The 13608-nt window shown below is 33.6% G+C and overlaps 1 protein-coding gene across 1 annotated transcript in view; it reads left to right on the top strand.

The window, feature by feature from the left end:
• The first annotated feature begins 3221 nt into the window (after nucleotides 1-3221).
• The window catches only part of SLC45A2 (solute carrier family 45 member 2), a 341881-nt gene continuing 331494 nt past the window's right edge, over nucleotides 3222-13608 (top strand). Inside the window, exons 1-2 of the mRNA XM_053701186.1 lie at nucleotides 3222-3729; nucleotides 11518-11694. Of these exons, the coding sequence (XP_053557161.1) occupies nucleotides 3291-3729; nucleotides 11518-11694 (616 nt within the window). The 5' untranslated portion in view covers nucleotides 3222-3290. The remainder of the gene's footprint in view (nucleotides 3730-11517; nucleotides 11695-13608) is intronic.

Below are 13608 nucleotides of genomic sequence, written 5' to 3'. Positions count from 1 at the left end.
TAGAAAGTTGCTTAAAATTGCATGCTCTTTCTGAATTACAAAAGGAAAAATTTGGGTTCAGTTTCCCTTTAATGTTATAGAATGTGTTACATGTGTGTGTTTATATATTAAAAGTTGTTAATTGCTTTTTGGGGTTGTTGCTAAATGTGGTTTGGAAGTATGGGGGATTACTGTGATTGGAGGTGGATTGCACAGTACTGAGGGGGTTAATGTCAATGTCCACATGATTAAATCATTACTACCACCTGGAGGTAGCCATAAAGTTTATCACTTTTGAAAATCCTACAGGATGGTTAAAATGCAACCACTGCATTGTAACAGACTCTGGGTGGGGGGAAAAAAGACAATTTGTTTAATTCTTAGACTGTGTCTGCTGTGATCTCAAGCTGGTATGACTGTAAAATGGTTGTAAATTACAGGGAAAATATAAATAATATTTTATAAAATAATGAATATAGTAACTGTATGTACTTAGTAGACAATGATCATTTATTGTCAACTATTGTAAATTAAGATTTTTCAAAATTAGACTAACAATAGTGTAACAGTTTATCCTAAATTATATAGGCATGATTTGCTCTCCTACATGACTCAAAATAAAATAATGTATATCAGGCATTGGAGTCTGCAATATTGCCCTCAAGTGTTTCATATTTACTCCTCCACCTCCTACCTCTCACCATAAGGAACACAAACAGTATCATTAGCAGCTTGCTCAGTCCTGCCCTTTCTTTATGAATTCAGCGCACGTTTCTTGGCCTCTGTTTGCACATGTAAGTTTGTGGCACTTATCTTGCCAGATATTTTTTGTTATTAAATCTTTTTCTAAAATGACTTCACTGCCCCTTAAATAGAAAAAAAAAAATAGTAGTGTCACCCTTTGAAATTGAATATGCCAGGTTTCAGTAACTCTAAAACATGTTGCTATTAAAATAAAATCACTATGGTAAACAAAGTCCACACCTTAACTTTTTTTATTTAATGTTTTTAACAAGAGACATGAAATTAGCATTTAGCTCCTAGTAATGCATTGCTTCTCCTGAGCCTACCTGGGTATACTTTTCAACCAAGGATACCAAGAGAATGAAGCCATTTAGATAATAGAAGTAATTTGAAAAGTTGATTAAAATGTTATGCTCTGTCTGAATCTTGAAAGAAAAAATATATGGGTTTAAAGTGACATTGAACTATTTTGTTATCATAAAAAGTAAGAATACAGATACAATTCTTTAACTGGTTAAGGGACATGCGCTGACTTTTGATTTTACTGACCCTTTAAATTGGTTTAGATTGTGATTAAATTAGCAGGAAATAAATGTTTAACAGCTCATCTCTAGGGATTAAAAGGTTTGCCTGCTGATTCCTACAGTTAAATTAGTAAAGGGGGGACCTGCTTCACCAATCAAATAAAAAGGTAGTTTTATTAAGCAGAGAAACATCCATTTAAAAAAAAAAAAAAAAATATGTCATTCTGAAATTTCCTATTTTAGATCATATGAAACAAAGAGAAAAAAAAATCCAATTTATTTCCAATTTAAAGGCTGTCAAATTCAGTATTCAAACACCCATAAAGTATTTAGATTAATGAAAACTAAACAAATCTGTAATATACATTTATTTCATTATTTTGTTTTGTCTGCTTTTGCTGTAAAATAGATCTGAAAATAGAATTGTTCCACATTACATAGAGACTGGAAATCAAATGCTGCAGCCTAAGTATACTGCAAATTGCCCGACCTGCTGCATATTTAAAGGGACACTGAACCCAAATTTTTTCTTTTGTGATTCAGATAGAGCAACTTTCTAATTTTCTCCTATTATCAATGTTTCTTCATTCTCTTGATATCTTTATTTGAAAAAAAGGCATCTAAGCTTTTTTTCTTGGTTCAGAACTCTGGACAGCAGTTTTTGATTAGTGGATGAATTTATCCACCAATCAGCAAGGACAACCTAGGTTGTTCACCAAAAATTGGCCGGCATCTAAACTTACATTCTTGCATTTCAAATAAAGATACAAAGAGAATAAAGAAAATTTGATAATAGGAGTAAATTAGAAAGTTGCTTAAAATGTCGTGTTCTATCTGAATCACAAAAGAAAAAATTTTGGGTTCAGTGTCCCTTTAACAGTTTACAATGAAGGGAGACAATATACTACTCAAATGGGATTAAAACAAAATAAAAAAGGTTTCAAATAATATATTTTGTATGTAGATCTCAGTTCTTAAAGGGATATTAAACAGTAAATACATTTTAGAAGCATAGAATTAAAAGGGACATGAACCACAGTTTTTTCCCCCAGATAGAGCATGTTATTTTAAACAACTTTCCAATTTACTTATGTTATTATCCAATTTGTTCTCAGTATCCTTTGTTGAAAAGGATACCTAGGTAGGCTCAGGTGCTGCACATATATGCCTTGTCTTATTGGCTCATCTGTGTTCAGCTAGCTCACAGTAGTGCTCTACTGCTTCTTAAAGGGTAGCAAGATAGTAAATTGCAAAGTTGTTTAAAATTGTATTCTCTATCAGAATCACTTTGGGTTTCATGTCTCTTTAAAGTTATGCCCCACCTCCTAGTCATGGGTGCCACCATGTTGAAATCTTACTTTCACTGCCTTCCGTTGCTGTCTTGTGTTTGCACATGTGTAGCAACTCACCTTTATATACCTGAAGGGACACTTAGGTTCCAAAATGGTGGCAACCCATAATAAGAGGGAGGTGCATAAAGTGGATTTAGTGTTTAATATTCATTTAATTGCTAATATATACTATACAAGAAGCAATTCATGAATACATCATATCTAGCATTAAAGCAAATTAATGTATTTTATACTCATTAACATTATATATAGCTTAATGTATCAATCCATTTTAGTAGATACATAATAAACTGGAGTATACCATGATTTCATTACTGAACTTACAATATCAATTTAAAAAAATTATTTGATAGTTTTTTCACCTTCATTTTATAGACAAAATTTAACTTTTTCAAAAAGTCAGGTATTAGCATAAATAGATAACTCCATAATTAAAACTACAGACTGTAAATCAAATACAGATGCTTATAGGCTGAATTTGTAAGTGGATATTGCCGATTTCTTAATTAAGGACATTGGTTGTTTAAGAGTTAAATCTCCTTAATCTGGCTTTCACGTGCTTTTTTTTTTCTCCCTATTCTAACTTGTGATCTTTCAGCTATGAAAGGACTAGAGTCATGCCTCTCTCACCAGTTTCTGTTAAAAAGACAGCAGCAAGCCTGAATTTCTGTAACTGCTGTATTCATTACAAATGACATTATCCAAGGAAGTAGAGTATAAGGCTCCTCCAGCACAGCTGGCTAGTACCAGCATTCCCACAAAAGACATGGATTATAGTTATAGTCTTGAGCAGATGAATGGAGGGGTCTTTAAATCAGTGGAACCCCCAAAAAGGTCCACAGGCAGGCTAATTATGCACAGTATGGCCATGTTTGGAAGGGAGTTTTGCTATGCAGTGGAGGCAGCCTATGTAACCCCAGTTTTGCTCAGTGTGGGCTTACCTAAGAGCTTATACAGTCTTGTTTGGCTCATCAGCCCCATCTTGGGTTTCATTCTCCAGCCAGTGGTAGGATCTGCCAGTGATCACTGCAGATCTCGTTGGGGGAGACGCAGGCCATATATCCTCTCTTTGGGAATCTTGATGGTGCTGGGAATGACACTCTACCTCAATGGAGACACAGCTGTATCTGGTAAGTAATCTGCAATATATAGTATGGTGATATAATACTGGTGCTTGAAGTTTAACAGATGAAAAACTTGCTAAAGGCTTCTGCTCTAAAGGTAAAGTTATAGTACTGTAACATATTCACAGTAATTACCATTCATTTTTAAAGTACCATAATATATATAGAAGTAACTACATACTAACTATATACATGCATACAATTTATGAGCCTGTTTTTATTTACTACTATAAAGGAAAACAGGGATTGTGTGTGAACAATTCTGGACTGAGGTTTCTGCATTGAATTGTATTTAACTTTTATTGAAATCAAATTGTTCATATCTTATCAAGTGCAGGTAATGATTACTCCCACTTTTTCCTGCTGACCTTCCTGAGTTCTTTTAAAATTGCCAAATGTGAAATTGCAGTTTAAATATGGCTAATTCCAATTTGGAAGACAAACTAAGTAGTAGTCTGACACAATAGCAGTGCAGTTAGCTTGCTCAGAATGATTCAAACTAATTGTCTCACTTCTTCGTAGATATAGAAATCCTTAAAGGGACATATAATACTAAACAAATTCTACCATAAATGTGAAAGAGCACTATTTAAACAAGTTTTAGGAAGAGTAATCATTACATGCTCTTGTTTAGATATGACGAAAAAAAGTCAAGTAACAGTTATTTATTTTGCATATCTGTGTACAACTGGACCTTAGGGACTGAAGGCTCGAATCTTATTTGTGCAGTGACACAGCTCACAAGTATAATAGTAATTTGTAACAAATAGTTTTCCTAACATAAGCAGCCATTTTACAAAAAGAAAATGGTACACATTTTAACATGCCCTGTCTTAGTTGCAACAAAAAAAAATACTGTCCCTTTAAGTGAATTGGCAAACATTCTTCTAGTAAAAGCATTCACCCAGATATCGCTGTACACAGGGCTCATACTCAGCTTGCTGCACCTGTATTCATCATGGCTGCTTAGGCAGTGATTTATATTATATCAGCAACAACATAATCAGTGTCATTGCAGACGAGGTGCATTTGTATGCTCCATATGCCCTGTGCTTCACAAAATGCTGAAACAGTGAAAGCTTATACAAGAAGAATATATGAAAATACTTGTGTGTGATGCAAAAATGTCTCTATTAATACCACAATGTTCTTCTGTATTTCAAGGGACATGGAACACTATTTTTCTTTCATTATTCAGATTAAGAATGCATTTATAAAAAAAGTTTCCAATTTATTTCTATTATCAAATGTGGGTCATTCTCATGTTACTCTTTGTTGAAGAGATAGATAGGTAGAGTGCACATCATGACAGGAAATAGTGCTGCCCTCTAGTGCTCTAGTTAATGTATAACATTGTTGTAAAACTGCTGTCATATAGTGCTGCAGACACGTGCACAATCCCGAACTTACCTTCCTGCTCATCAACAAAGGATAACAAGAAAACAAAGAAAATGTGATAATCAAAGTAAATTGGAAAGTTGTAAGTTCTATCTGAATCCTAAAGGAAAAATGTTGGGTTTTATGTTTTCAGCAAAAAAAAGCCTGTTTTGTGACTCATGAGGTCTGGAGCTAAATGTAATTTGCAGAACTAATGAATGGGCCTGGTAGGAAAACCCTTTTTTTGGTGGAGCTCCCTCATATATAATATTAACAAGTTACTACACTGATTAATATTTAAAACCACATATATTACATGTTATATCCCCATGGGGGTCAGACCAGAAGATGTACAGATCCTGCAGCCTATTTTATGACCTCTTTATTTCTATGTCATCAGGTCAGATGCATAATCCCTTATTTATCATTAGAGCTACAGACAAGGTTCCCAGCTAGGTATGCTAAGCGTCCATCTTCCTGGTGAGCAGGTAGCGGATTCTGTATGTCCGTTACCTGCATTTATTATTACACAAGAAAGTTCTTATACAGCGCATCCCTTGGTTAGAAGCAGGACCTGCCAATCACCCAAACAAATGTTTACTTTCATGATCCATGATAGAGCAGGCAATTTTAAGCAACCTTCTAATTTACTCCTATTATCAATTTTTCTTCGTTCTCTTGGTATCTTTATTTGAAAAGCAAGAATGTAAGTTTAGGAGCCAGCCCATTTTTGGGTTGCGCTTGCCAATTGGTGGCTAAATGCCCAGCTAGAGCACACAAAATTACATTGTGCCACGAAGTCAGCAATACACAAAACAATTTCAGCTCTTTGACAAACCAAAACATAATAGTATTTCAGATGCTCCTTCATCCTCTTGCCTTCAGTGGTGCTGCTACCAACACCTAAGTGCTTGACAGGTGAAGAAAGGAAGGACAGAGCACTTAGCCTGGATGCCGCACCTGCATGGCACCCAGGGAGTTTACCTAAAAGGAGCATTTGTGCATGCCCAGTAGAGTAAAGGGTGGCCACTCAAGCCCTAGACTAACTTTTGTAATAGTGAGCCACCAGGTTCAGACGTAACTTGTCAAAGCTATTTATATTACAGAAATAATGGCTAACAGAGCAGAATATCTGTAATAAGGTAAACCTCAGGATTAATAAAACATGTTTCTTATACAAATATTAACAGACTAGATGGGCTTTTGGAGTTGTACCTGGGGTTAATGTGTGACTTATGGTGGTTTTTTTTTTTTAAATCCATAACCTGTAGGTTTAAAACTGTAGGTATAGTAATCCTTTTTTATTATTATTATTATTATCCATGACATAGAAATAATTAAATGGGGTATTCTTATAAGCAATACATGCTCCGAGATAATATGAAGATTCTCACCATTGTGAGTGCAACACTGCAGTAAAATATTTGCATAAGCATGACCTGTAAGTAGCTATTGTAGTCACCTGACCATAACACAAAGTTTGAAATTCCTGTTTGGATCACACGGACATCTCATGGTACACAAATATGAACTGGATAGTAGCTTCCGTGTGATCTCCATGTGATAAATGCCTTGGTAACTATTTCATACCTCAGGACATAATAGAAGTTCAATACAATGTTAAGAGGGTGAAATGACAGTTTTCAAACACACAAACCTTCTTTTATGTGTAAATTTCAGGCCTGTTTCCTCAAGACCTGCCTTTCATTTTATTTTGCCCGTGCGCTTTTCACAGTCTGATCCTGAAAGCATCTATCGGATATTTATGTTCCTTCTACTCCTCCTCAAATAGCATAATATAATACATTCCATGGTCATTCTTAATGGATATAGAAGTAATGTACAGTGCACATGAGTTTGTGTATTATTTTTATAGATGCAAGCCTGCCAGTTTCATAAGACATTTAATAGTGTGTATTCATGTAAATATATGGTGATTTCAATAAAAAAAAAATCTAATCATAAAAAACAGGGTCAAATATATTGTAGTTTAGACATTATTAGATATAAAAAAGATACAATTTATTCTGCTGTTGATAAATACAATCCCTTTTTATTTGCCTATAATCTGAGTTAAGATGATATAATAGTTCATTAAATATAGCAAATTAATATTAAATGTTTTTTTAAAAATATTATTTTACTAGTTAAAGGGACACTGAACCCAGATTTTTTCTTTTGTGATTCAGATAGAGCATGACATTTTAAGCAACTTTCTAATTTACTCGTATTATCAAATGTTCTTTATTCTCTTGGTATCTTTATTTGAATTTCAAGAATGCAAGTTTGGATGCTGGCCCATTTTTGGTGAACAACCTAGGTTGTCCTTGCTGATTGGTGGATAAATTTATCCACCAATCAAAAAACGCTGTCCAGAATTCTGAACCAAGAAAAAAGCTTTGATGCCTTCTTTTTTATATAGAAATAGCAAGAGAACGAAGAAACATTGATAATAGGAGTAAATTAGAAAGTTGCTTAAAATTGCATGCTCTATCTGAATAACAATACATTTTTTGGGTTCAGTGTCCCTTTAAGTAACCTTTTAGTGTTTTTCAAGTGAAAGAATCATAATAGGAGTCAGATATAAAAAAAAAATCTAAACTTTTTGCAGAATCCTGGGTAATTGCAAAAGACAGATTTGGATATTTTGATTTCTCATTTCATAATATGATTTTACAGATCTAAAGCGTGATCTGGAGAACAGACCTTAAATAGTGTGTCACGCCATATAGTGTTTCTTGATAGCTCTGTAGATGTTTATGTTTATATTACCTGCATCTTTGTTCTCCCTTACATTAAGCATACTGAAAAAAATGTGCATGTGCATTCGTGCCTTTCAGCACTAAATAAATGCAAAAGATAGCGGCTGCATGCTGCATTCGGCAATATTTGGAGTCTTATTTATTCTTGTAAAAGTGCAACACGCTAAGATTTGGATTTGCACAGATCTTAGTGTGTTGCACTTTCACAAGAATAAATCCGGTTTTGAAACTTGCTGAATGCGGCTTGCGTCCGTCATCTTTGGCATTCGTTTACTGCCAAAAGGCACAAATGTACATGCCTAGAAAAAACAACTTAAATGTGACAATCACTTTTTTTTTTTTTTTACCTCTTGTTTTTTTTTCTCTCTCACAATGCTTGGGCATTTTAAAATTAGTACAGTTAATTATCTCAACAAATTATAACTTGCCTTCTGTTGCAAAAAAATTACCCATTCTAATGCTTGTGGATCCAGACCAAACCTTTAAAGAAATCTGCATTGTTACTCTTCTGATTTTTAATTAGAAAAAAAAAATAAATGTGCAGGATTAACAACAATATTGAGATGGGTTAAGGAATTACATTACAGGTTGAAGGACTAATATAATGATTCATCCTTCTTAATAATATGTAGCTAATCTAATAGGTGACGTTCTATTAAAGGACAGTGAATACAGTAGATTTGCATGATAAAAAGACAATGCAATAGCACTTAGTCTGAACTTCAAATGAGTAGTAGATTTTTAAAAAAAAATAACCATTTTCTGAGTGAGGAAGCAACCTTTATATTTCTTTTGTGTTTCTTCAACTCTAGGCTATAAACATTTTCTTAACTAGCTCATTATAATAAAATAGAATAATTTTCTCATGAGGAGGAACTATTTTTAGGTTTAAAAATAACCAGATTTTTCTTTTCAAGATAAGGGGCTAGTTGTTTTAAAGCTTTAAAGTGAGAAGTATACATACATGTACACAGAGAAATCATCTTAAAGGTTGTAATGGTCTTTTAGACCTATATTCCCGTTTCCATATATATTTATAAATGAGAAAGTGTTAATGTTATCCTTTGAATCTTCCTTCTTTTTGCATGTGATACAAATTTGCCATTTCTAATACGAATAATCATATCAATTACTTTATTTTGATACTGTTATAAGATATAGTGCCATAAAGGTTTAATCAGGGTATGGAATACTCATCAGCTGAACATCCTTAATTTTATTGACCAGGCTTTAAAAGGGATGTTAACCAGATACACAATATGGTCTATGATTAAGGCTATTTTGCAGCCGAAACGCGTAAGACCTATCTACTGGCTGCTTATGAGTAATTGGCATACCCTTTAACTCATATTTTCTTATCCCCCTATTTTTGAGTGTATTTTATCATTATTTTTAAATAATAAAGTTACCGCCCTTTTTCAACTATTCTCGCTGGATTCTTCTGTTTTTGTTTTAGATTTTTTTTTCTGACAAATTTTTAAGTTATGTCTATTTACACTCCCCTGTATCATGTGACAGCTATCAGCCAATCACAAATGCATATACTTTTACTCTGAATTCTTGCACATGATCAGTAGGAGCTGGTGACTCAAAAAGTGTGAATATAAAAAGACTGCACATTTTATTAATGGAAGTGAAAAGGAAATTTATTTAAAATGTCATGCTCTAAATGAATCATGAAAGTTTAATTTTGACTTTAACTTGTTATGCTCCAAAAAGGAAAGGTATGTGCATGTCTTTATAAGGGATTTAAACAGGGATATTATCAGTATAGTGTGTTTGTTGGATTATGCATTTCTCTATTTTTTTTTATTGGTGCTTATTTAAGGGACATTAAACCCCAGATTTTTCTTTCATGATTCTGTTAGAGCATAACATTTTAAAACAACTTTCCAATTTACTTCTATTATCAGTTTTGCTTCATTCTCTTGGTATCATTTGTAGAAAGAGAAGCAATGCACTACTGGAAACTTGCTGAACACAGTGGTAAGCCAATGACAAGAGACATATATGTATCAGCAGATAACTCCCAGCTCCTGAGCCTACCTTCTTATACTTTTCAACAAAGGATACTATCAGAGCTAAGTAAATTAGATAGTATAAGCAAATTGGAAAGTTGTTTAAAATTGCATGTTCTATCTGAATCATGAAGGAGAAATGTTTGGTTTTATTTCTCTTTTAATGTTTAAACTTTGAGCAGGCATAATTTGTATCTGTTTGGTGACATTGCTTCCTAAAGTCATCCAATATAGCGCTGGGGAGGGCGGTTTGAGGTTTTTGCCCATGTGTAACACCAACGTTGTATTTTAAAAACTTTTTTAGGTACTCTGTAATAAGTTAAAAGTCTTTTAACCCCTTAAGGACCAGCGACGTACCCTGTATGTCGCTGGCCTTTTTTTGGGACTTGATTGTTTTATACCGTGGTCTTGCCACCAGCGTTGAGACTGCTCTATTCCACAAAGCCTTCTGGAGGGAGGGCATTAATAGCGTGTTCTTGCTAGACTTGTGCTATTATGTCCTGAAAAAACCCTTAACGACCAGTGACATACAGGGTATATTGTGGTCATTAAGGGGTTAAGCTGTGGAATTCCATTAGTGAAAATTGGCTCCATAAATCTGTAATTAAAAGGATATGAAACCTTCCCCCAAAAATTGTGATGCATACAGTCTTTAAAAAGCTTCCAATTTTTTTCTGTTTTTTTTTTGCTTCATTCCCATGGGATTCTTTGTTGAAGAGATACCTGTTTGGAGCGCTACATGGTAGAATATAGTGCTGCCATTTAGTGCTCTAGCATATGGCTAACATTCTTGCCAAATAGTACTCCAGACACATGCATGCTCCTGAGCTTACGGTCCTGCTTTTCAACAAAAGATACCAAGAGAAAAAATGAAAGTAAATTAGAAAGTTGTTTAAAATTGTATGTTTTATCTAAACCCCGAAATGAAATGTTTGTCCTTTTTAAAGGGACACTGAACCCAAATTTTTTCTTTCGAGATTCAGATAGAGCATGAAATTTTAAGCAACTTTCTAATTTACTCCTATTATCAAATTTTCTTCATTCTCTTGGTATCTTTATTTGAAATGCAAGAATGTAAGTTTAGATGCCGGCCCATTTTTGGTGAACAACCTAGGTTGTCCTTGCTGATTGGTGGATAAATTCATCCACCAATAAAAAAGTGCTGTCCAGAGTTCTGAAACCCCCCCAAAAACTTGGATGCCTTCTTTTTCAAATAAAGATAGGAAGAGAACAAAGAAAAATTGATAATAGGAGTAAATTAGAAAGTTGCTTAAAATTGCATGCTCTATCTGAATCATGAAATAAAAAAATTGGGTTCAGTGTCCCTTTAAGTATCAGGAAATCAGTGAAACAGGACTGGCTCATTTAAAGTGATAATTGTCCACAAACCATTAATTCTAAAAGTGCTGCCTATAAACAATAAAAATGGCTGATTTTTTTTATTGCATTAGCACCACACAGGGCTCATCCTCAACTGTAAACATGCGGATACTCATCAAGACGAGACAGTTTGTGATCACCCCATAGTCATCAAATGATGTGCTTTTAATGAATGAGATTATTTTTTGCAGTAGAATATCCCTTTACTGTTATATTCACTTACTAATGACTAACTGGATATTTCTTCTTGTTTACAGCTATATTTAATAGTGCAGCAGAGAAAAGGACATGGGCTATAGTTATTACCATGCTGGGAGTTGTAGTCTTTGACTTTGCAGCTGACTTCATTGATGGACCAATCAAAGCTTATTTATTTGATGTGTGCTCTCACCATGACAAGGAGCGGGGGTTGCATTATCATGCTCTCTTTACTGGTAAGTACTGTTTTTTTTTTTTATTTTATATTCAGAGCTTTAAATCGCTAGTGCAGTCCTGTGTTTCTATTCCCATTCATTGTATCTTGAATGGAATGGACTTTAATCATGTGCCTTAGTCATAAGCCCTTTTACTACTCAGGAATTCAACTTGTGACTAAAACAAACGAATGTCAAAATAAATGACCACATGCAGTGGGAGAGATCTGATTCTATTCTGTAAAATCTATAACTTTATATTGTATTATTACAGCTACAATTCCTGCTTTTCCAGTCAGTTCTATGTATTTTAAAGTACAATAAACACCTTTTTATTTTTGTATTTAAAAAAAAAAAGTAAATAAAATAATTGCCTGACGCTCCCTAGCAAAAATAAAACATTCTGTAACCTAAGTTTTCTTCAAAAGGCTACAAGTTATCTACATCGGCCTTTTGATTTCCAATTGAGGAAAACATAGATTGCAGACTTTGCTGTTTTACTTTTTTAAATTCTTCTGTTGTTCAATACTTTTGAATTCCAAGATTATGTTTAATGACAATCTTCTGTATAAAATGTGTAAGTGCCTATATATGTGTGTTTCCCACTCCATCCTGTACACATCGCTTGCCAAGTGACCAGGTACTCAGACAGCTGTGTTTGCATTCAATGACTCAGACAGAACCCCTCAAATAGACCTAGGTGCAAAGCCCAAAAGGGAAGTCACATAAAAATGTAATACAATTTACATTATTGTATCTCTGTGTTGTGTTTTTATACATACTGCACATACAGGCTTAAAGGGACAGTCAACACCAGAATTTTTGTTGTTTTAAAAGATAGATAATCCCTTTATTACCCATTCCCCAGTTTTGCATAAACAACACAGTTATATTAATATACTTTTAACTTCTGTGATTACCTTGTATCTAAGCATCTTCTGACAGCCCCCTGATCACATGACATTTTATTTATTATCTATTGACTTTCATTTTAGCCAATTAGTGCAGTGTCTGCCACAACCCACGGGCGTGCTCACAATGTTATCTATAGGGTTTACCTGAACTAGCTCTCCCCTGCTATGAAAAGCAAATACAAAATCATGTGATTAGAGGCAGCCTTCACGGGCTTAGAAATTATCATATGAGCCTTCCTAGGTCTAGCTTTCAACTAAGAATACCAAAAGAACAAAGCAAAATTGGTGATAAAAGTAAATTGGAAACTTGTTTAAAATTACATGCCCTATTTGAAACTTGAAAGTTTTTTTTGGACTTGACTGTCCCTTTAACGGTATACTGAACCTAAATTTTAGACTAGAAATACTATTTTGAATTCAAATGTGACATTCGAATTTGAATGTAGCATTTTGAATTTGAACATTACATTTATTAAACACAGTTGTAGACTAGAAATACTATTTCAAATTTGAATATCACATTCAAATTCGAAATTGAATGAATAGATAGATAAACATTCTATTATTCAAACAAATATTTTTGAATTTTATTGAAACATTCGAAAACGAAAATTCAAAAATAGAATGTTATATAAACATTTGAAATTCGAACGAATGTATCAAAATTTGTTTTAAATTTCGAATTTTTAGAAACATTCGCCAATTGAGTGGTGTGATGTAAAAAAGGGCCCAAGAATGCTAAGGTAACTGAGGTTAAGTGAACTAAATGTAATAGTCCTTAAAACCAATAAGGTGTAGAGTAGATTTAATACAATACAAATGCAATAAAAACAATGAAACAATTGATTAAATGGTTATATGATACAGTTAAAACATGTAAGCAAAAAATAATAAGAAAAACTATCTCTTATGGATCCATAATATAAAAACAGACATAAGTAAGCAAATGTATGCGATGAGAGATGAGTGCCTAGGATCAAGTAGTGTCCAAATAAAAAGTCAATGTTGTTATCCAAGATGG

Source organism: Bombina bombina, chromosome 2 (genome assembly GCF_027579735.1).
Source record: "Bombina bombina isolate aBomBom1 chromosome 2, aBomBom1.pri, whole genome shotgun sequence".
Classification (NCBI taxonomy): domain Eukaryota; kingdom Metazoa; phylum Chordata; class Amphibia; order Anura; family Bombinatoridae; genus Bombina; species Bombina bombina.
This window is presented reverse-complemented; position numbering and strand designations above follow the sequence as displayed.